This window comes from Protomyctophum parallelum (assembly GCF_964188405.1).
Source record: "Protomyctophum parallelum genome assembly, chromosome: 13".
In the NCBI taxonomy this organism is placed as follows: domain Eukaryota; kingdom Metazoa; phylum Chordata; class Actinopteri; order Myctophiformes; family Myctophidae; genus Protomyctophum; species Protomyctophum parallelum.
In genome coordinates, this window is record NC_139708.1 from 43,101,393 (window position 1) to 43,126,346 (window position 24,954).

Sequence of the window (24,954 nt, forward strand, 5' to 3'; positions counted from 1 at the left end):
TAGCAGATCTACAAGCTCATAGCGCGCCACCGAGTGGCACGCTACGATCTTATAGGTCTGCTATCTTTGAAAAATCGTAAAAATGCGGCACAAATCTTTGAATATATATTCTTTCAGAGCGAACGTTTTCTTCTTTTTTTTTTCGACGTCAGGCCTAAATGGGTTAACTCAAATCTTTGCTTCTGGGGGGGTCCCTGGAACAACATATTTTAATTAAGTATATTCTTGGGGGGTCCTTGACGTGAAAATGTTTGAGAACGACTGACATAGAAACATGCGTTCTTCAGAAAACTGGAAAGAAACTAGAAAACTAGAATCGTCCTCGGGTCTAAATGGGTTAATAAAGCGTCAATATATACATTGGCTATTAGAATAATACATGAAGATGGTCGTACGGAGGGGACTCCCTAGCACAAGATACATGAAGATGGTCGTACGGACTGGGGACTCCCTAGCACAAGATACATGAAGATGGTCGTACGGACTGGGGACTCCCTAGCACAAGATATTTTCAGAGGGGCATCCACGGTCAAATACATATGATTCGAGTTTGAGAACCACTGCGCAATGCCACAGCACGTCAGGAAGTATCCAAGACAAAAACATTACGAGAATAATCTCACTTCCCGTTTAGTGGAACAATGGGGAGAAGTGAGACTGAACGAGCACACAGGAGCCACTGTTTACAACCTCTGTCGATTTTAACGAGATAGAAATGATAAATTAAATAAACTATACTAAGTATTAGGCTTTTGGTGTAAGGTAGGTACTACCCCCAAATTGATATGTATTTGGCTCAAAATAGCTTAAATAGTATAGATCTACAAGCTTACAACATCAAGCTTACATGAAGTGACGTGTTGTAAGCCTGTAGATCTGCTATTTCCGCTATTTTTGAAAAAATGGTTTAACCAAATTCATACATACTTTAGCTATTTTTGAAAAACCCGTGAAAATGTGGCGGAAATCATTGAATATATATCCTTTCAACATTTTTAACTCAAATCTTTGCTTCTGGGGAGGTCCCTGGAACAACATATTTTGAGACTGGGGTTCGCGGCCAATTACATAGAATTCTGGGGCTCCTTGACATGAAAGAGTCTGAGAACCACTGACATAGAAAACAGAAGTTTATTCAGTAAACCGTCATGATTTAGAAGACATTTGAGCTTGTAGATCTGCTATTTTTCAATAGCTAAAGCATGACATGATGCTGACACCAAAATGGGTGCCCGGTCAGAATGGGTTAAAGTTCCGAGCATCGTGACTACGACGTGCTGTGCGGCCTCCTTTTCTTTTCAAAGGCCTACAGGCGTCACCTGGGTGACACAGGTGTGTTTAATTACCTGAGACGCGGAGATGCGCGAGTCCTGTCTCCCCGTCAGGTCAGACGAGGAGATGTTGACGGGAGCCCCGCGATGCAGACGCATGGCCACCTTCCTCTGCTCCCTCTCCAGGCCTGCATGGGGGGGAAACAAAGAGACACGCAGGCCGTGCACATTAAGGAAGAGAGAAGAGAAAGCGTGTTTTAAGCATTCCGTTCTGCTTTAGCTATTGAATAAATAGCAGATCTACAAGCTCATAGCACATGCGTGTAGGTCTGCTATTTCTTTTTTTTCTTTTTTTTATCGCGGAAATGTTGCGCAAATCTTTGAATATAAATTCTATCAGAGCGAACGTTTTCAACTCAAATCTTTGCTTCTGGTGGGGTCCATCCCTGGAACAACATATTTTCAGACGGGGGTCGGCGGCCAATTACAGATCATTTTTGGGGTCCTTGACATGAAATATTGAGAACCGCTGACATAGAAACATGACGTTTTTCAGAAAATTGTCATGATATAGAAAACTTTTTTTTTTATTTCGACGTCGGGCCTAAATGGGTTAACAAAATATACATTTATGTTGGGTGGACATGGACATTAACGGCCACTTCACAGTGAACATTTATTTCATCTACAAATTTGGTCTGACGGACAGCATAAGAGCGGATTTCTTTTTACTGTTTTACCATCAAGACACAGTACATTAAATAACAGAATGGTACCCTGGAATCATGACTCCGCTGGTAAACACAACGTTGGCATGCATTATGTTATCAATGTCACGTTTTTCGTGATACGTTTGCGTGCGCATGCGCGTGTGTGTGCGTGCGTGTGCTCCGTACCCGTGTGTGAGGAGGGGTTGAGCGGCGACGGGGCGGCTGCGTCCTGCGCCGCTCTGGGCCGCCCCGAGGCGGAGGGCCCGAGGCCCCGGCTGGCCCCCGCCGGGTTCCTACCGCCGTGTCTCAGACGCTCCTCTCTCTCCCTCCTCTCCGCGTCCTCCACCGCCCGGGTGGCGCCCTGGGCACCCTGCGCACAAACATTTAACATCTTTATTTGCATTCACATTTAACCCATTCTGACCTGAGATCAGATTCATACGAGGTTTCAACTGGTCTGATTAACCCATTCTGACCTGAGATCAGATTCTAAAAATGTCAGTCGTTCGATTTTTCAAAAATAGCAGACCTACAAGCTCGTAGCGTGCCGCTCGGTGGCGCGCTATGAGCTTATAGATCTGCTATTTTTCAATAGCTAAAGCATAACATGATGCTGACACCAAAATGGGTTCCCGTTCAGAACGGGTTAACATCTTTATTTGCATTCACATTTAAATGTGAAACTTGGAAAACTTAAAAAAGAAAAGTGCTTCGGGATACAGATAGCATCGCCTTCTCCATATATGGCGACTGCCAATTATTGCAGACACTGAACAGAAGTTTGCCGATGCCTTATAGCTCTCGGCTTGGGCATAACTGCAATCTGCAGGCCCCACAACACACACACAGACACACACACACACACACACACGCTTTTTTTTTTAGAAGATCCCCAAGATAGCATTCCGAAAAATAAATAAAAATAAAGTCCCTTTTGTTGGGACCGTCGTGGACTCACAAACTTGAGCATGTTCCAGTCGAAGACGTAGTCGTACGAGAAGCCTTGTCTGTGGAACAGGTTCCTGAACAGCTGCCGCAGGTACGAGTAGTCGGGCTTGTCGTCGAACCGCAGCGAGCGGCAGAAGTTCAGGTACGTGGCGAACTCCGCTGTGGTGGCGAGAGAGAGGGAGAGGTTGCTGAGTCATGTGTGTGTGTGTGTGTGTGTTGTATTGTGGTGACTCTGCTATAATTGGCAGCCGTCATATATGGCGGAGACACTGTTAACTTATACCCATAAGTGACATGCCTGTTGTATCATGAAAACACATTCAACACATTTAATGCACCTATAATGCATATCCTTTGTGTGGACATAAATACATGGTTAAAATGTGTGTGTGTGTGTGTGTGTGTGTGTGTGTGTGTGTGTGTGCGTGCGCACACATACATGGGTATCCCTTGCAGAGCACTTCGATGGGCGTGGACATCTTCTTCTCGCTGATGCGTTCGTACTTCTGCCTCTTGGTGGCGGCCTTGAGGCCCTGCCAGGGCAGGGAGCCCAGGTTGAAGTACATGAGCACGTAGCCCAGGGACTCCAGGTCATCTCGCCTGGACTGCTCTGTGGACGGCAAGACATGGAAAAGTCAAGATTTAACTTGTGTGGGGGAATGATGAGAGAGGGTCAACTCCTAACCGGGTGTCACCAGGCTTTCCACCACGGAGGAAAGCCTGGTATTCATACTAACCGTGTGATCCGGTTAAGAAAAGAAAAAGAGAGAAAAAAAAAAAGAATGTGTTCCGGTGGTTGTTTTTGTTCCCCCACATAAAGCAAATCAATTAGTTTAGTTTCACTAGTTGAGATTAGCTCAGAGTCTGAAGAGAAAATGGCCGGATGCCGGTATATCTTTTACACCAGAACATGTTACAAAACACATTGCTGTGTGCTTGGGTTGCGCACGCTTTTCCGACACACCAAAGGTCCGAAGCGCGGGGACATGCGATGGTCCGACATGCGCGTGTGTTTTCTCACCACTTGACAAGAAGCCAGGGCATGGCGGCAGGATAGTTTTATCTCCTTATTGGGCTAGCTAGCTGGCTACATAACGTAAACAGGTGCGCGTCACTTCCAGCCAGCCTAAAGGACAATGTGGCCAATGAATATGAAAAGCTACGCTATTTTAAGGTTTGTGAAATCTACTGGCGCGAGTGAACGGCATAGTTACACGGACGGCACCTCTGGCCAGCTGGATAGTACCTCCATAAACAGACCGTCTGTAATTGCATTCATAATCACACAGTTGTATGAGGAATGGAAAAATAACTGTATTTACACTTCATCCGAATGTGAGGCCCAAAGAAAAACATACAAAAAGAAAAAAAGAAAGAAAACGGCTTGTGCGAAACTCTACTTTAACACCAGGTAGAAAAGGGGGTCATGGCCATAGAGTATTAAAAGGATAGAGACTGATCTGGCGCGAAGCTCCGCCCCCTCCGCTATTCATGTCAGTGGAAGGTTGCTCAGTGGCGTTTTGAAGCACCCGGAAGGACCGTCTACTTCCGCCTTTTTTCCGCCGATTCAGCATTTGGGCACCAAATTTTGGTGCCCAAATGCGGAAGTGCAACCGAGCGCTCAATGTTAAAGCCCAGCTGCACGGGGTTTCCTCGTCATGAATCCACGGGTCCGCCTGCAGTCCTTCCTCTTACCACTAGGGCCCAGTGCTTCAACGTTGGGAGTGCCTCACTGGCCCCTTGGTCATGGCGCGCGTGCGTGCGTGCTTGTGTGTGTTTTTTTTTTGTGTGTTACCTATGCCCAGGTGTGTGTTGATGGAGGCGTAGCGGGCCGTTCCCGTGAGGTTCTTGTTCTCGCGGTAGGGGATGTGCTGGTGCGTGCGGGCGTCCCGGTACTTCTTGGCCAGGCCAAAGTCGATGATGTAGACGAGGTTGCCCTTCTTGCCCAGACCCATCAGGAAGTTGTCCGGCTTCACGTCTCTGTGGATGAAGTTCTTGGAGTGGATGTACTCGATGCGGCTGATCTGGACGGCCCCCGGGAACAAAACAGCGTTGCTATTAGCCAGTGGATCTTTCAACCTTTTTCATATCAAGGTGGCATTATATGCATATATATTCAGCATTTGAGCCACGGACCACCATTTGATGAGATTAGCCTCTCAGACCAAAAACTCAAGAATATTTTGTTGTCGTTTGGATTTAGTATTTTGTCCACAATTCCATGCTGTATTGATGTGGCGCCATAGGAGAGATAAGGTAAACGTTGATCAAAATGACTGAATTATTTTACATGCTCCAATTGTGTATAACGATAATTTAACTTGAGAGCGTATAATGAAACCAAATGGACCCGTCAGGGTCCATTTGGTTTCATTTTACACTCTCAAGAAAGAGTCAAGAGTTAAAGATCTAAGGGTCCATTATGTTAACAACTTTCCATAATTTAGCTGGGGACCACCTGGAACCGCCTCAAGGACCACTTGTGGTCCCCAGACCACTGTTTGAAAACCACTGCCATTAGCATTTGTTCAGCAGTTACTTTAAGCAACTATCGATCATTTCCTTAGCGATTATTCCATTATGAATGTATTGCTGTTCAAATCTATTCAATGTTTCATAACTCTAAGAATATGACCTCCACAGGGCAACAACAAAAAAAAAGCATCTAAAGAATCAGAGACGCATTTAAACTCAGACGACAGAATTTGAACACGTGAATTCTGAAGAAAAGAACATTGAAAACTAAACGGGTGCCGGTGGGATGGAAAACAAAAGAAAAACATGTTCTAGTCCACTGTGTGATGAAAGAGGCGATAGTTTAGACCAGCACAAAGCCCTGGAGTTAGGAAGCCACCCACCCTAGAACCCTGTTCGCTGCCACCGTGGGCAAGAATGCTCGCTCGGGGTGACGGGACAATGTTGGCTCTGTGTTCCGTTATGTAAAGTGTGTCGAGACAACGTGGGTTGTGATTTGGCACAACAATAACATTGAATGGGCTCTATGCACACACGCCATTTTGGAATAGAAGGGTGTTGAGAGAGGCGTTACCGCCGATACCAATTAAGGCTCGGCTCCACTCTGATCAAACGAGAGTCAAGGTGCTGCATGTTGGATCACTGGAAACACTCCAGTGACAAACCAGTGGGTCTCAAAGTGTCCTTGAGTGGGTTCTCAAGAGTGTACAAATGGAACCAAAATGCTTCCATTTCTACACTCTCAGAGGCATGGGGCTTGAAATTAAAAGGTTTGAGAACCACTGCACACTAAATGAAAGAGAGCCTAGATTGACCTATAGCTAAGCCCTTCCCCAAACTGCTCCCCGGACATCTACAAGCTCGTAGCGCGCCACCGAGTGGCGCGCTACGAGCTTGTAGGTCTGCTATTTTTGAAAAATCGAAGAACGACTGACGCAGAAACGTAGCTTTTTCAGAAAACTGTCGGGATGCGGAAGACATTTTTTTAATCTGATCTCAGGTCAGAATGGCCCTAAACAGGGTCGTACCATCTGGTCGGCCAACAGCAGCACCGTCTTGAGGCTGAACTTGCGGGAGCAGAAGTTGAACAGGTCCTCCAGGCTGGGCCCCAGCAGCTCCATCACCATCACGTTGTAGTCGCCCTCGGCGCCACACCACTTGATGGTCGGGATGCCCACTGGAAGGAAGGAAAGGTTCAGGTTCATTTATTAGTTTGTTTCCACCGAGGGGCGATTTGTTGTACAGCAAAGCATCATAACTGGCAGACAACATAAATCATGTGAAATACAGTAAAGGCATGAAAACAATGAAACAGAAGTTATCAGTGTAGCACTGGAATTCATCATCACTTGCAAGAACAGTTGTATATTAAAAATCACACATCCAGTACAAGTCATTTTACACGTGGTTGCATGCTGAAAATAGCAGATCTACAAGCTCACAACGTGTCGCAGCGTTAATGGAATCAAACCCACAAGCTCCGCCGCGAGCTCCGCGCAGTGGTGGGCAGGCACTTCAACCACTGCACCACCCGAGCACCATCATCATGAGACAAACCACTGCACCATCATGAGACAACCACTGCACCACCCGAGCACCATCATCATGAGACAAACGTGAATGAAAACGTTTGATCATTACAGATGGTGGACGGACGCCCCCCCCACACACACACAGGAAAATAATATAAAAAAAGGCCGGCAGCCACAACAAGACAGTTGTTTCAGTAGTAGCAGCACCTGTGGTAGCTGTGCTGCTGATTTACACGAACGGAGGAGGCCATCTGGCATTTCCTGTGCTCTACAGGCGCTGCATGTACTACACTACACACATCATTGTGCTGTCTGACTGTCTGTCTGTCTGTCTGTCTGTCTGTCTGTCTGTCTGTGCACTGCTGTGTGAACCTAAGGAAAACGCACAGCCAAATATATCTCCCCTAGCCTGGTTCAGTCTGCACACTCTGGCTATTCCTGCCCCGTTACACACACACACACACACACACACACACACACACACACACAGTTAATTATGCCCACACATGCACATGCAATCATGCATGCATTCACACACACACACACACACACACACACACACACACACACACACACACAGAGCACTGGCGCTGCTGGCACTTGCACAAATATACTCTGGAACAGACAAATTGTCCGCTCAGTCGGTGTATCGAGAAGAGAAATGGTTATTTATTTTTAGAGTCTGTGGGTCCGCGTAGAGACTGTGGGCCAAATACGGCTGCATGCGCAACCAAATGTGATCACAAGCGGCAACAAGGTGGCAGCTGTTCGATGCTATTTAACCCATTCTGACCTGAGATCAGATTCATACGAGGTTTCCACTAGACACACACTGGTCTGATTAACCCATTCTGACCTGAGATCAGAAAAATGTCAGTCGTTCTTCGATTTTTCAAAAAATAGCAGACCTACAAGCTCGTATCGCGCCACTCGGTGGCGCGATATGAGCTTGTAGATCTGCTATTTTTCAATAGATAAAGAATAACATGATGCTAACACCAAAATGGGTGCCCGGTCAGAATGGGTTAAAGGCGGCATTTGTTTTAAATTTGTATTATATTTCTTTGCATAATCATTCTCTGTTGTGCATGCCCAGTTTTCCATCATTGACCTCATATTACTGTATTTAACCCATCGAGACCTGAGACCAGGTTCTGCTAAATGTCTTCTACTGTACATCATGACAGTTTTCTGAAAAACCCATGTTTCTATAATATCAGTGGTACTCAAACTATTTCATGTCAAGGACCCCAAAGATTATATGTAATTGGCCGCCGATCCTTATCTGAACATATGTTGTTCCAGGGACCCCCCCCCCCCCCCAGAATAAAATAAGTTAAAAACGTTTGCTCTGAAACGAAGAATTATTATATATTCAAAGATGTGCGCACGTTTTCACGATTTTTCAAAAAATAGCAGATCTACAAGCTCATAGCTCGGCACAGGTAAAGTTTAAAATAATGGTTAAAGTGGGTAAATGCTATAACTAAGGTGACACAGATGCTAACCAGGGAAAAATACCTATTTTATACTTCAGCTGATAGAAGACCAGCCAAATTAATCTGCCATTTTCGAAACAGTTCGAAAATTCTAAAAGAAAAAAACATTTGAGGAAATCATCATACAATATTTTTTTTCCAATATTGCTCAAAACATGGATGCCAGGGGGTAGCCTTACATCAAGAAGGAATTCCAAGTGGACATGGGAGCCGACGGGCGGGATAACGCTGAAGACCTCACCACAGGGAATGGACAGAATTTGTGTTCTCACAGTTTTTATGGACCACAAATTAACAGTAAATGACTCCATGTCGCCTCGTTTTCGCTCAACTTCCATAGCTGCAGCCCCTGCGACTGCAATGCCATGATATCAAGCTACACCGCGTGTGTGCACACTGCACACGCACACAGTGTGTGTGTGTGCCACACACACACACAATCACACACACACACGCGCGCGCACACACAGTACACACGTCTAATCTATGAATAAACACTGAAAAGAGAGAGATATCACAATCGTGATATTTTTGTTTTAGTGACATAGGACGAATTGTGTTTTTTTTACCAGCGGCTTAGTTGTAAAGCTGCTGGTCAATGAAAGCCCATGCAAACTAGACGACAGATAAACAATGCTAGTCTGTCTAAACAGTCATGCGAGTGGCGCCACCAGCCATGATGCCTCTGAATTATTTAGGCTAACTAATTTCAGCGTAACAGCGCAGCGCAGCAAAACAGTGCGGAGACCTGCATGAGAGCAGAGAAGCACACGCGCTGATTTAATGGGTAACAGTAACACATTTGAGTCTCAGTCGAGTCAGTGTAACCGCGGACCCCCACGCAGACTACCGCGAGCATACCATGAAGCATACGGCATACAGCAAAGTGGAAAAATACACAAAAACAATTTTACGTTGTCTTGAATCACTGCAAGTAAGTTTAGGTATAACTGGGAGGCAGCATAGGCTATACAATGATGCAATCGCAACTCAGCGCTGCTAGTGCAGTGAGTGGGGCACACACACACACACACACACACACCAGGAAGTGGGAACAATTACAAACAACACAGGTCAACGTGATTATTAGCTGCCGTCAACTAGCGTTAAGTGGACGTACAGGACGAGGGCTGAATGATTGACGAGGCTGATTGGAAGGCTGTGATACAATGCAATAGTACTACTACAAATAATAATGACCTTTGTTTGTTTTTAAAATCGGGGGGGCCCTGGAGGCTTGAGGCCCGTTTTAAATGAAACATAATGATATTATATAAGGCCGCCACTGGGCTCCAGGCTGTTTTCTGGCCCCTCAATGTCGCAACTCTGTCTATACTGTATGTATGTATGGCTCTGGTTCAAACCATGTGACCTACAGTTAAAAAAGGTGGAATGAATTACCGAGTGCCTTGTGGTGACCCCGCCCCCTTGACACACTTTATTTTATGCGTGTGTGTGCTTTATTGATCCACTCACCCAGCATAGAGGCAATTCTTTAATTAGCGGAGTAATAGGACACACACACACACACACACACACACACACACACACACAGTCACACTCACAGTCACACACACACACACACAGTCACAGTCACACACACACACACGGCGGCTAATTTTATAAATGGCATTTTTACCGTGACATTTTTAACGCCCGAGTTATACGTAGGTGTAGTTATTCCTAAAATAGCCAATCTACAAGCTCTCAAGGCGTCAAGGGAAGGCAACTCACGCTGCACACCTGGAAATCTGCTATTTTCTGTGCATAATAATTAATAATGAGGCATAATGACTCATAAAGGCATAATAATATAGGCATTCCTATAGCACACACCCCTACCTCAATCCATCCTAGCCTACACCCCTACCTCAATCCATCCTAGCCTACACCCCTACCTCAATCCATCCTAGCCTACACCCCTACCTCAATCCATCCTAGCCTACACCCCTACCTCAATCCATCCTAGCCTACACCCCTACCTCAATCCATCCTAGCCTACACCCCTACCTCAATCCTTTCTTTACGAGTGTCGCTTCCCCTGAACATTTTCACCTGCACCGTCTAAAGCAGTGGAAATGTGTTTAGAGTTGCAGTTGCATTGGTCATTGCACGCAGTACCCCCCCCCCCCCCCCCCCCCCAGCCTGAATATAATAAGCCCATTGTGTGACCTGCTATCTCCTATAGTGTAGGTGTTAAGCAACGTGCGCTTGACGTCATTAACATAGCGTCCCCCCCACCCCCCCCAAAAAAGATAAAATCACCAATGCAACACTGGTTTAGTGTTCCGGAATCAAAACGCATTACTGTACATCACATACATTGTGGCACACTTGAATCTGCAGTGGAAAACGAGGCAAAAGGTATGAGTGAGCAAGCGTGTGCAATGTGTCTAATAATAATAATTGATTCTAAAGTGTTACAACCAGTCTCTTTAATCCTGTATAAAACATTCTAAAACAAATCACGGTGCGTGCGTTTGTGCCAAATCAAATGTTAATCTTTCGGGCCTGGGCCGTGGCTCAGCGGTCCAGGCACTGTGGCTGGTAATCCAGTCTGGCAGCGTGCCGCGGGTTCGACTCCCGATCCCGACGGCCTTTACTGCATGTCTTCCCCCCACCCCCCCATCTCTCTCCCCATTTCCTGTCAGCCTACTGTCTGTCCCTCCATAAAAAATATAAAATAAAGGCGAAAGCCAACAAAAAAAAAATCCAAAGAATCGTTGCCCTGCGTGAAGAAAGATGTTTCCATTCCAGTGCACGATATTGAGTGTTCCACTTTTGATACATACTGTATACCGCCGACCGGTATGTATTTCTATCAGCCAGTGAGGCTGTGCAGTGCACTTATAGTACCACGCGACTAACACAGGCAACTAACGCTAACTAGAAAAGCACTCCCATAGATGCACGTTCTCCGTAGGGGCTTGAAATATGACCCACATATAAGTGCTTAAAATAATGTTGACCTTGCACCGACTGTGACCTTGACCGCTCCATCGATTTGAAAACGACCGCTGCGACACAAAATGTGCTGCCCCGTCAGTAAAAAAAAAAAAGGGAAGTAAATGTCGGAACGGCTATACCGCCATGCAATAAAGGGAGAGAGTGACCTACATATCACTCTTTTTCCATACCCATCTCAAACAAGGGCTTAAGACAAAGCGGAACTCGGGTCATTTATTACCAGACATGTTGTACAATGCATTATTTTTTTTCTTCCTTTCTTCCCATTTCTTTTTTTTTTATATTGCATATATAGCGGCTGTGTCACCTGACCTCAGAAATCACATTTAATTTTCTGTCTGAAAAAAAAAAAAAAAAAGGCAGATCCTATTTGATTACCATTATATTTTTTGCACAGAGATCTCTCTCTCTCTCTCTCTCTCTCTCTCCCCCCCTCTCTCCCTCCCTCCCTCCCTCTCTCCCTCTCCCCCTCTCCCTCTCTCCCCCCCCCCTCCATGTGTGGGGGGGGGGGAAAGATGCTGCGTGTCGTTGCGATCACGTCAACGTCGTGGGTTTACTATTCACCGACTCTGGAATCTGTGTTTAATCCTGCTAGTGTTTCAGTAGTGCAGCGTTAACCCATTTTGGTCATCATGTCATGCTTTAGCTATTGAAAAATAGCAGATCTATAAGCGAGCTTGTAGGTCTGCTATTTTTGAAAAATCGAAGAACGACTGACATTTTTTTTAATCTGATCTCAGGTCAGAATGGGTTAATCAGACCAGTGTGTGTCTAGTGGAAACCTCGTATGAATCTGATCTCAGGTCAGAATGGGTTAATAATACAGCGTGTGGTGCGACAGCGCGCTCGAGCAAAAGGATCTGGGGCTATAGAATAAAGACACGAGGATTTGTCAGTGATGTCACGTCGCTGGAAATGCAACGAGGAGTCAAATGGAAGAAGAAGGCACTACTGGAGGCACTACTTATATGCGTAAGCTAAGAAAGTAACAGTGGAATATCTATATAATGAAACTATACATATATACTACTATGCTATACATATGTACTATGGCGTGCTATGACTATATACAATGCAATTATAGTGCTGTCTACATAACATGCTATAAGTCTGTATCAAATGCTATCCAAGTCTACGGAAGTGCTATCTAAGGGGGTAGGGTAAGTGCTATGGGCCATGATGGAGTCTGAAAAGGTGGGTTTTCAGACTACGGCGGAAGATTGGGAGTGATGCTGCAGTTCTGACTGCAATGGGAAGTGCATTCCACAGTTTTGGAGCCAGAAGGGAGAAGAGTCTGGGACGTGTGGAGCGTTGTCCCGGCGTTTTTAGTGAGGGTACTTCCAGCTTCCCTGCGTTGGCTGATCTGAGTGCGCGGGAGGGTTTGTAGGGTTCAATCATACTTGCAAGATATGGGGGAGCCAAACCTTTGGTTGCTTTGAATGCCAGCATCAGAGTTTTATATTCTGTGTGGGCAGCGACCGGGAGCCAGTGGAGGGAGCGGAGCAGGGGGGAGACATGTGAGAATTTTGGCTGGTTGAAGACCAAGCGAGCTGCGGCATTTTGGATCAGCTGGAGAGGCTTAAGGGCGCATGCTGGTAGGCCAGTAAGGAGGGAGTTACAATAGTCGAGTTTTGACAAGACTGTTGTCTGGATTAGGAGCTGGGCTGATTCCTGGGTGAGGAACGGTCTAATTCGTCGTATGTTATAGAGTGTGAACCTACAGGATCGAGTGACAGCTGTGATGCGAGTTTTGAACGAGAGCTGACTTATGACGCAGATATCAACTCTGAGGTGCTCCGGTGCTTCATTCCGTTCCATTCTGTAGCCGAGGCAGCCCGATCTCACCCAGTGAAATAGCACGGATTGGCAATTCCGTACATACAAGAAAAAACCCCAAAAATCCATACATATTGCACGACTGCCGTTTTGAGGCGTGGCTTCCACTAGTATTTGTATGTACGGAATTGACAAGCCGTGCTATTTCACAGTGTTCTGTGTGAGTTCGGGCTTGACATTATTTACGATTCCGTGCCATCGGGTTTACAACTCGGACGGAGCCGAGTGGGCTCTGCTGAACTTGGCAACGTTCGACATGGGTGGCGTTTCTCGTGGCACCAGTTCGGTAGAGACAGCGCCCCTCCGACACGCTCTATGGGGAGGATTTCAGTGTAATATATGGAGGGTTATGTACTGTACGGAATTTGCCAATCCGTGTTTGGGTGAGACCAGGTTGGCAGAGGTGTCTCACTCCTGTGATGCATCGGAGCTGCCTGCTAACTGATTGGTCGACTATAGTGGTACTCCCTTTCTTAACTCATTTTGACCTGAGATCAGGTTCTAAAAATGTCTTCTACATCCTGACAGTTTTCTGAAAAAGCTACAAGCTTGTAGGTCTGCTATTTTTGAAAAATCGTGAAAATATTGATTTCAGAAAACTGAATTTCGAGGTCAGGCCTAAATGGGTTAAATGACATGTCAATGCAAAAAATAGAAGAGAGGGGGGGGGGGGGGGGGGGGGGGGGAAATAAGAAAAGGAAATCATGCCGGGGCCTTATTATTATATCCTCATACCTCCGCCTTGCATCATCTTGTAGATTTTGCTCTCGATGTGGAGCTGCGGGTGCTTCGTCTTCACACATTCCAACTTGATGGCCACCTCCTCTCCCACCGAGATATCGGTACCTAAGACATGAAAACATTAGACATCAATACATTACACATCACACACGACACACACCGACGCCCGCAGTCAACCTGCAGAGTACGGTCGGCGAAGGCAGAGGAAACACGAGCTCGGGACACTTTCGCAGCGAACCTGGAATGTGAACACGAGAACACGTTTTATTTATAACTTCATTTAAAAACGAGTCTCAAATTAACAGCACACCCCCGCCGCCTTTGGCAGGATCATCCACAGATGTTCAGGAGGGTTGGCGTGCTCACACACACACACACACACACACACACACACACACACACAGGTTTGCTTCATCAAACTGTACAGTGGCAAATCCACAATTAGCAGGGCCTTCATGAATAGGGAGGGGAGGGGAGGGGAGGGGAGGGACACCCCCGTCCAGGGACGTCACGAGTGTGTGAGAGAGGCAGGGGCAGAAATTTCCTTAAAGGGCACTTTTGGCCCAATATAACAAAAATGGCAGATCTACAAGCTCATAGCGTGACGCGTTGAGAGCTTGTAGATCAGCTATTTTCGGGGCATGAGTCGCGCGACCCCGCACTGTTTATGTACTGAAGATGCGGTGTACGACATAGATTTCAAATCACAATTCTTTCAACGCAAAAATGCTGCGTTCAAGTTCAGGAGAGTTTGGAAAATAATGCAATTCTCTTGAATGCTGCCTTCGGGCATTTGGATTTCTTTCACCATAGTAAATGCTGCATTCAATGGTCAGGAGAGGGCAGTTGTTTTACAGAGGAGAAAAAGACACGTGCCTGACCCCGTCAGTCAGTGGGTTGCGCCTATAGGACCGTCACAAATCTCACAATCATGACATTGTGTAGTCGATTACTTGCCATAGAATAATTAGGTTCAACGACGATTTCATGATTTGAGATTCTGGCATTGAAACAATGAAACGTATACTGTAAATAAAAAATAAATAAAAAAATCTGTTCTGCCAACATTTCAGAGGGCATTTGACAACAATGTAAAACATGCATACCGTCTCTATCGCGTGGGGGTCTGGAAGAAAATTATATATATATAAATTCCCAGCTTGTGGATCTGCTATAGTTTTGTGTGACACGGTAGTATGATCAATTAGGTAGGGCATTCATTTACGGAGAAAGAAAACCCAGAAAATGTAAAAAAAAAAAAAAAAAATGGAAATGCTGCTGTTTCTATACAGATGAAAGCAAGCGATTCTATCGATTGTGCAAAAATAATTGTGAATGATCATTATCTCAAATAAGCGTGATCCGTCCGATTAGGTAATAATTGTGACGGGCCTATAGTTCCGTGCCGACAAAGGAAAAGGGTCACCGCGGGAACAACAGGCCAGGCAGCTGTGTTGCTGGTGATAACAGCATGGACGGTAACAGCATGGCTGGTGATAACAGCATGGACGGCCTACTGCCAGTCCACCTCTCTCTGGATGCTGAGGTGATCTTTGTCATCCTCCTCTTTCCTCAATACAATACTAATCTCCCATTCCCAAATCCGGTTTTCATCAGAACAGAAACCGACCCTGCCAATTCTCTCCCCATCCCTGGCCATCGCTACAGAGAAATCCGTGTTCCTCCCCCTGCTCGTCTTCCCGATTGCCATAGAAAATAGAAATAATAATTTCTGAAATAAATATTTTCACGAATCTTCTAAAATAGCTCGTAGCGTGCCACTCGGTGAGCTTGTAGATCTGCCATTTTTCAATAACTAAATTATAACATAATGTTTAAAACACCAAAAGGGGTTCCCGCCCATTTTTTCACAATGACATTATTTTTTCAGAAAGGAAGCCATTGAGGGTTAAAATGGGTCTTAATGCTTCCGACTCGAGTAGAATTATTAATGTTCTGTTCTGGATATAGCAGCCAAAGTGTCACAGCCAGATTTTGGGAGACCAGTAGCTTTGTTGTTGCGAGGAAAGCGGTAAAATTAGACTTTCGTGGTCGTTTTTGTCTCAGATTTAGTCCAACGGAGGGACACAGTATAACTCTATGGGGACACAAAACCGACACAAAAGTAGGACCCGGAAGTATCTCTGGAGGGTGCGCTTACTTACGTCACGGCTAAAATACTGAATAGACTACATAACATACACACACAAAGGAATTGTAGGGGAGACAGACACTACTGCACAACACACTAATTATGGCCATCAGACAAGTATGATTATGGTCGCTCGCTGTCAGGCAGAAATGCATATTTTTCTTTCATAAATCAATGCCCTAATTTATACTTGGTGTGGTATGACAGTCAGTGTCACCACGCAACACTAGGCACAAATAGCCAATCTTGTACATCAGCTATTTTGGCTATTTCTTTTAACTTGATAGTTTTGTTTGCCTGATAATCAGAGTCGTCTTATATTCGGGACAATACGGTAATAAGAGCTTAAGTTGTGACTAATAATAAACACAGTCAGAGTCACAGAGACTATATGTAGATTATGTACTGCAATCAAATCAACAACACGAGCTAATAAAACATACTGTTAACAGAAAACCAATTGTAATCTCGCAAAGCCTGCCATTGTCCTGGTGTTTAACACATGTAGGCCTGACGTCGAAATTAAAAACAGTCTTCTAAATCCTGACAGTTTTCTGAAATACCTATGTTTCTATGCCAGTGATTCAAGGACCACAAAATAATACATGCATTTTGCCACCGTCCCCGATCTGAAAATATGTTGTTCCAGGGACCCCCCAGAAGCAAAGTTTAGAGTAAAAAAAACGTTCGCTCTGAAAGAAAATATAAATCAAAGATTTGCACCACATTCAAGATTTTTCAAAAACTAGCACACCTACAAGCTCATAGCGCGCTCTTAGATCTGCTATTTTTCCAATAGCTAAATTATAACAATGTTTAAAACACCAAAAGGGGTTCCATCTGGCCTCTCTCTGGTTGCTGGGCTCAAACTAAAACTGGACGCGTCGGTTGCCCAGGTCTACTCTCCTGGTCAAATTTACAACAACCTCAGCACTCTAGTCTTGGACCCATAGCAGCCCTGCAGCAGCCTGCTAGTCCACTAGAGTTCTGCTATGAATGTACAATGTGGTCGATTGTTACATTTTCACCACAAAATTCATTCCCCCCCCCCCCCCCCCCGGTAATACCACCACCACGTCTGCCTAGTTCACATTCTTGTTTGACTTCATTTCCTGATTTCAAGTAATTCCCTCATACCTCTCACCGTCAAATACCGAGCCGTGCCAAAAGATGTCTTCTCGTTGTGGATGGAGGCGTTTATTTTCGGCAAAAACTAATATTCAAATTGGAAAGCTACATAAAAGGGGAATAAATACAGCTCTATAGGACAGACCTTTAACCCATTCTGACCTGAGATCAGATTCTAAAAATGTCTATTACATCCTGACAGTTTCATTATTAAACAGCTGTGGAGCCTAGAATTTCATTGGGGGGGTTATAAAGGGTTAAAAGCTATAGGCTAAAAGCACGTCATTGATTTCTCCATGTGTAACCTTTAACTCACAACCCTGGCTCACTACAGATCATTGATTCTTGCGTGTCCAACTAATAAATGCCCCCCGCCCCCCACGAATGTCATTATCTAACCATCATTCACAGCCAAGGGAGGGAGGGAGGGAGGGAGGGGGGGGCGGGCCCTCGAGCATAGAAAACACTATTTCCGCGCTTCCATTTGTAAGCTGTCATCATACTAACTATACAGTGGCTAGGCTGGCTGGCTACCCAGGTATGTAGGCCACTGTATTGTATCTCAAGTTAAATGATGCGAGGTCTTCTCCACACACACACACACACACACACACACACACACACACACACACACACACACACACACACACACACACACACACACACACACACACACACACACACACACACACACACACACACACACACACACACACACACACACACACACACACACACACAGAGTAAGACTTAAGTGCCGTGGGTCTAAGCCCAAACCACACCAACGGGTCGGGACAAAAAGGTGTTTAAGGTCAACCAATGCAACTCAATGAGTTGCATTGGTGTGGTTTACCTATTTGACCCGAGGACGATTCTACAAAGGTCTTCTAAATCATGACAGTTTTCTGAAAAAACCCATGTTTCTGTGTCAGTGGTTCTCGAACTATTTCATGTCAAGGACCCCCAGATTTTGGCCGCGGACCCCCCCCCCCCCCATCTGAAAAGCTGACACCCCCAGAAGAAAAATACCAGATCTACAAGCTCGCAGCGCAGGATCTGCTATTTTCCAATAGCTAAAGTATAAAATAATGCTTAAATCCCGCCCCAAAACAGGTTAAGAACCATTTTGTCCCAACCCGACCCTTTGGTGTGGTTTAGGCTCGTTTGTACACAGGCCAGAGATGGACAAAGTTTCAATACAATTAAATTAAAAAACAAGCTAGTCAATTATTAAATTCATTTTTAAAAAGAGTAATCAATTGGATAATTGCTAAGAGCATTATCAAATAAACTCTGTTCTCTTCAACAGTCTAGGGCGGGGCTGCATAATGAAGAGGATATGCGCATGCATAACTTTAGTGGCAAAACAAGTGGCAAGGTGTTGTATTAAACAGCATCGCTTAACGCCGTTTAACTACAATCAGATAGGACTTTTCTGTTTTGTTCGGGCTGTCGAGGCCAGAAAGTAGCTTTTTGCCACTCAGTAGGCGTTCCTGCATAACTTCTGGGTATGATAATGTTGTCACGCGCATATCCTCTCTATTGAGAATTGTGTGATTGTTTTTTACCCAATTAGGTAACGGTGAAACCTAATTGTTTTGACATTTTTAATGTGTCAGCTGCTGCACTTCGCCGGCTCCTCGTCTCCTCACCTGCTCCCAAGTCCCCGACTCGATAATCGCATTGCTATAAAGCATGTTTTTGTGAGAAAGCAAAACTGCCGGTTTGTATCCAACGTGGAAAGGCCATAGTAATACGATGTTGAAAGATCAGTTCAACCATGTCTTTTTTTTTTACAGCCAAACTAAAAAGGACATGTTTTAAACTTTTCAGGGGAAGCATGACGACTGTGTTAAGACTGTTGGTGTTAAGTCTCTGTTCGTTTTTGGCCTCGGATCAGGACCGTGTGTTGTGTTGTAGTTTGAAAGCAGAGTGTACGCATACTTCTTACGGGAATGTGTTGGTTTTGTGTGTGTGTGCGTGTGTGTGTGTGTGTGTGTGTGTGTGTGTGTGTGTTCTCTCGTTGTGGCAGGGCTGGCTAGACATGCTCAGGCAGATAGTCCTCTCTCACATATAAGTCGAACCAGGAAGCTGTTAAACCGCAGTTTAGTACGTATGCAAATATTTTGCATCACTGCATGCACGCACACACAAACACGGAACAGTCCAAGAGTCTGAATCAATCCACTGATGACAATTAGGACCCACCAATAAGACTTAATGGGGATATAGCGGCCATCTTTTTGATGACATTAGTAGAGAAAATTAATTATGCAGTCTTTATATATGTATGTGTTTTCATATATGACCTTTTTGAGTGGCTGGGTCTGAGCAGGAAAACAGTATGGCTGTTTTTCACCATCTGTGCGCAACCTAACACGCACACAAACGCACATATTAACTGTATATATTAGGGCCGGGACTTTAACGCGTTAATCGAGATGAATTAACTACAGAAAAGTTTATCGCGATTAACTACAGATAAATTAATCGCACCTTTTTGTTTCCCCCATAATAAAGTTGTTTTTATTTGTTTTCTCATGCCCAGCCATGTAAAGCACATTTGAGTATTCATATACACACTGAAGACACTTTATATAGGCACTTGCTGCCTATATATATCACCTGCCTATATATCACCTTTGGGATAAAACACATTTTTCTATGGAGTTGTGTGCACTGGAAATAATAAAAAGTCCCCCCATTCTGTGTTGCCTAGAACTGGAGGTCTGGAAAAAAAAACAGTAACATTATGAAGTACATTTTTGTGATGTCACTGAGATGTACCGGTACTTCATAATGTTACTGATTTTTTTTCAGACCTCCAGTTCTAGGCAACACAGAATGGGGGGGGGGGGACTTTCTTATTATAGCCACACAACAACTCTAAGGTATATTAATGAGAGTAAAATGTTGAAAATTAGTGGAATCCCGTAGTCACTATTCACTGGGATACCAAAAACATTTGAAAAAAAAGGTTTTAACTGTTCTCGGGTTAAATATTGATATGCGATTAAAATGCGATTAATCAAGATTAATTAACTACAAAGCCTCTGATTAATTAGATTTTTTTTTTAATCGAGTCCCAGCTCTAGTATATATATATGATGATTTTGGGTGTGCACACCCACTGTCACAGTACAGTGACAGTACAGTACAGGGACCCCCACACGGTAACTCTTGTCATTTCTCAACCGTTTCGGACGCGGGGTGGCTCGGCACCCTGGGTGCGTTCCCGTGGGTCTGGAACTTCCGGTTTCTTCATTCATTAAATGACATAAATGTTTATTTCACAGTACAGAAAGTCAGGAAAATAGGAGATAGTACTAGTAGAGATTCAACCCAGCAGGATATCATGATTCACACGAAGTCCCTTTGAGCTATGAAGAGTGCAAGTTCTGTCCATCAACTTCCACAAAGCTGAACCAACAACAAGGCCTTAAAGTAAGCTCCTACGCATTGTCGTGTGACATGCGTGTTCACTTTGTTTTCAGTCTCCCTCTCGTAATGCTACAGATCCAAGTAGGGACCTGTTGGGGAGTTACGCAACATCAGAGACAACTGCTAAAAAACAAAACGGCTCCCTTAAGCCGTCCGCAAAAAACAAAACAGTTCACTGGGTTCCCTTTTTTTTGGAAACGATCTGGTGTAAGGCTGTTCCTCTTCTGCCTTTAAGCTAAGGTTCTTAAGAACAAAGAAGCAGATCCAGCCAGTGGAACTATACTTTTTATATCTATACAAAAGACAATGTTTTGATCCCCTCCGGATCTTCCGTCACATAAGTGCACAGTGCAGATGAATTACTCTTGCCACCGTTCTACTATAGGCTATCATGGTTCGATGGGTGTCCTTCTCCTCCCCCACCCCCCGTTAAGGGCCCTCCTCGCTGGAGGATTGTTTGGACGACTGAAGTCAGTGTAATCATCTCCTCCAGAGTCGAAGGAACATGGATCTGCTCACAGAGAGTGCATAGCTAGCTAGCACGCCACGTTATGTAACCAGGAGGAGGGGAGACTGAGTGAGAGGCAGAGGTTTCTCCAACTAAACCACTTAAGCCCCTATAGTGTATACTTCATTGACTGGTGTCCTGTCCCTCACACTGCTCTAGAAAGCTAGTCCACCCTACTTTTGCTCCTCCACAGCAAATCTCTTCGCAGACAATAGACAACATGCAAGATCATAATGTGTCCCCGTGAGCTTGTATATCTGTGATTATTTCAGAATGTTTTCTGCCACATGATGACAAGGAAATCTATGCACATAAAACGACATTTGAAGAATTTAGTCTATTAGTTGTAAGCTAACTATAGGCAATGTTTTGCTAATTATACACCAAGGCAGCTAAGTTATTAGGTCATTTTACTTTGAATGGAATACTCGATTGCCATGAACGCAAATCAGACCAGTTGTTAAAATCCTCCAGTTGGATGTCGAAACAAAAGCATGATTGATTACCGTCTTTAGTTCTCTAGATCGTGTTAATATGTTGCTGATCTTACAGGGAACAGGCGGCTCATCACAGACTGTGATGCTTCACGACTGCGGCCATATGCAAAATAGACACAACGGTGATTAATAAACATTCAATGTGGATTGAATAATTGGAAAGGTTTTGTAATTATGGAAGGCATCAGGGTGCTGCATTGCATCACATGGGATGGGAGACTGACTCAGCAGGCTGGAACAAGACCATGTGCTGGCCCTGGTTGAAATGTGCCTCCCAGTTTGGGCCTGCACTTCTCACATCTCTCCTCCCTTCTCCACTTATAGGCTCCAATAAAGCAGCCATGTCTTCGACCACATGTGCCCTAGCGTCCCTATTCTGGGTGTGAACAATAGACAAATAATATAGACATTAACCCATTCTGACCTGAGATCAGATTCTAAAAATGTCTTCTACATCCTGACAGTTTTCCATTCTGACCTGAGATCAGATTCTAAAAATGTCTTCTACGTCAGTCGTTCTTCGATTTTTCAAAAATAGCAGACCTACAAGCTCGTAGCGCGCCACTCGGCTTGTATGTTCAATAGCTAAAGTATAACATAATGCTTTAAAACACCAAAAAGGCCCAAAACGGGTTAAGTGGTTATTATAAGTGGTTAACGAGCGAAGTGAGAACAGAAGCCGAGGAGCATGAGCGCAAACCAAAAAGAAATGCTAGCGAGCGATATCCCCTGCTGCGACGCCAACACTGAAGAAGGTGGTGGGGCTGCAACAAGCAGGTCTGCGAGCAGACGCATTCCATTCCAGAGAGGCGCTACTCGTCAGAGCTCTGGTGTGGTACTAATGCCTCTCTCAGCGAGGCAGCCCTTAGCGAGGCAGCCCTCTCAGCGAGGCAGCCCTGTGGTGCAGGCCAGCTGGTCACCTTTTATTGGCACACTGCGCCAACAGCCAGGCCAGGCCGAGCCGTTCGTTCCAGCCATGGGATGCCAAGTCAAATAGAACGTGGTGTGGTGTGAGGGCCATCCCATCACCAGGATCTCGTCTGTGTGCTTCTCTGTTCTCATACCGTATGGTGGGAAGAAGACCACAGAATGTGCACTTCCTTCCTTCCCGACTGGTAAAATACCGTTTCATCACGTCAGATAGATAGCACGTCGTAAAACCACAACTCGCGACAGCTAGCAGCGCACATGGGTCACGCATGCAATGGATCTGGATTCCTCGCTCACAGAGTCCCAATGTGCCGTCGTCAAAGTATAAGCTGGACAAACGTTTCAATATATTAAAAAGTCAATTCTAATAATCACAATTTTATGTATTGATAGATAGCCTGTTGTGAAGCCTTCGCTGGGGGGGGGGGGGGGGGGGGGACCCCCGAAAAAACAAACATCATTCTATCTGGACAAACAAAGAGATTGTACTAGGTTGTGCTGCTGCCAGTGCTACACCATGCAAACCCCCTAGTAAGCAAGTCTTATACAGCAGCGAACCAAATTCACTATTGGCATTTGGTACCGCTTTTGGCCCCAAAAACACAGGGCATAAATCACTCAGCGGCCGGCGTCCCAATTCAAATGATTAGTATTATTTTAGTAAATGGTCATTTGAACAACAGCCCCAATTTACAAAACAGGATTCAATCCACCCATCCCACCGCCAGAATCAGAATAGGGCCGACATGGTGTCTGGTTGCTAGGGCCGAGCTTAATACCAGCACTCCAGTCCCAGATTACTCTGCAAAGGTTTTCTAGGCTCATTATCCCACCCTCAATGTCTTCGTATATATTGTACAGTTTAATATAAAACGCATTATCCAGGCACATCTCAGACACCTCTTCTGTCCATTAGGACCACTCTACGCAACGCCATCAAACTACTACATCATTCTACAGGGCACAGGTTTCCGTTTTACAGCCCGCGGCCGCCGTGAGCTTCAAGTCTCCAAAATGCAATAGAGAAAGAGCCGGGGTATACCTGCCCAGCCTTGGATATGGATGGATACATAGTCATAACTTACATATTGCATAATATCAGAACTCACAGACATGGAGAAAGTATAGCCAAAGTATATTGAAGAAATTGCAGTTGCAGGACTGCTTAAAAATACAACTTTACTCGGTGTTCTTCTAAAAGCACCGGTTCCCAAATACTGGGTCAGAAGTAAGGGCCGATTCATACTCCTATTTTACCGCTGTTTCGGCGCTGTAGATTTCGGCTCGTCAGAAGTTTTCAGTAGCACCGAAGAGCCGACTTTAGGACGGTACCACCCCCCCCCTCCCCTCAAATGACGTCACATTGTAGGCTCTACAGAGCCGACCCGACTTTTATTCGGCTCTAAAATAGGAGTATGAATCGGCCCTAAGGAGGGCCCATTTTGTCTAGAGGCTAGAAGTTTTTTTCATGAATTAAAAACAAATTATTAAATGATTTTCAGTACATGCATTAAGAAATAAAAGAAACCCCAAAGAAATTCACATGAATTAGAAAACAATTGTCTAAGAGAAATAGTGAAAATAGCCAATCTACAGGCTCGCAACGCCGCACCTGTAGATCAGCTATTTTCACACCTTACATATTGACACCTCTTGGGTGTCAAGCTTGGGTCCTGTGCAAACATCTAATCTCTCTTTTGGGTCCCGACTCTCGACCTGAAACGTTTGGGGACCACCGGTCTAAAGCATTACACATGTTTAGCTCCAAGAATACCTAAGCCTTAGCTAGCTTAAAACCTATTTCGGGCGGGAACCCCTTTTGGTGTTTTAACTAAGCATTATGTTATACTTAGCTATTGAAAAATAGCAGACCTACAAGCTCATAGCGCGCCACCGAGTGGCGCGCTACGAGCTTGTAGGTCTGCTATTTTTGAAAATTCGTAAAAATGTGGCACAAATCTTTGAATATATATTCTTTCAGAGCGAACGTTTTTTCAGGCCTAAATGGCTTAATCACATCTCTAACTAAGGTGCAGAGCTTCTTCAGCACTCTCTGTGCGGTCTCAGTAACATAGTAGTATCCAATAAACTACTAAAGCATCAACGGTTTCTCTTTAGACACTAGTTACACTGGTTTCAACAACTTCAGATTTGTTTTTGCCTGACCTCAAATCGTAAGAATGTTATTTAGATAGCATGTTGTTTGGACAAGAGACTAGGTTTGATGTTTAACCGGTGGTATCACAGTTCCATTCAAGTGCTGCATTGTTTTCTTTGCACTCCACTACTGTTGTTTACTCTGTCGTCTGTTGACTGGGG

At 44.8% G+C, this 24,954-nt stretch overlaps 1 protein-coding gene across 1 annotated transcript in view; it reads right to left on the reverse strand.

The window, feature by feature from the left end:
* Positions 1–24,954, reverse strand: part of csnk1da (casein kinase 1, delta a) — a 36,793-nt gene that overhangs the window by 6,945 nt on the left and 4,894 nt on the right. The window contains exons 2-8 of the mRNA XM_083780825.1: positions 13,974–14,084; positions 6,433–6,581; positions 4,725–4,953; positions 3,369–3,539; positions 2,940–3,088; positions 2,168–2,351; positions 1,347–1,459 (exon numbers count right to left, since the gene is read on the reverse strand). Of these exons, the coding sequence (XP_083636951.1) occupies positions 1,347–1,459; positions 2,168–2,351; positions 2,940–3,088; positions 3,369–3,539; positions 4,725–4,953; positions 6,433–6,581; positions 13,974–14,084 (1,106 nt within the window). The remainder of the gene's footprint in view (positions 1–1,346; positions 1,460–2,167; positions 2,352–2,939; positions 3,089–3,368; positions 3,540–4,724; positions 4,954–6,432; positions 6,582–13,973; positions 14,085–24,954) is intronic.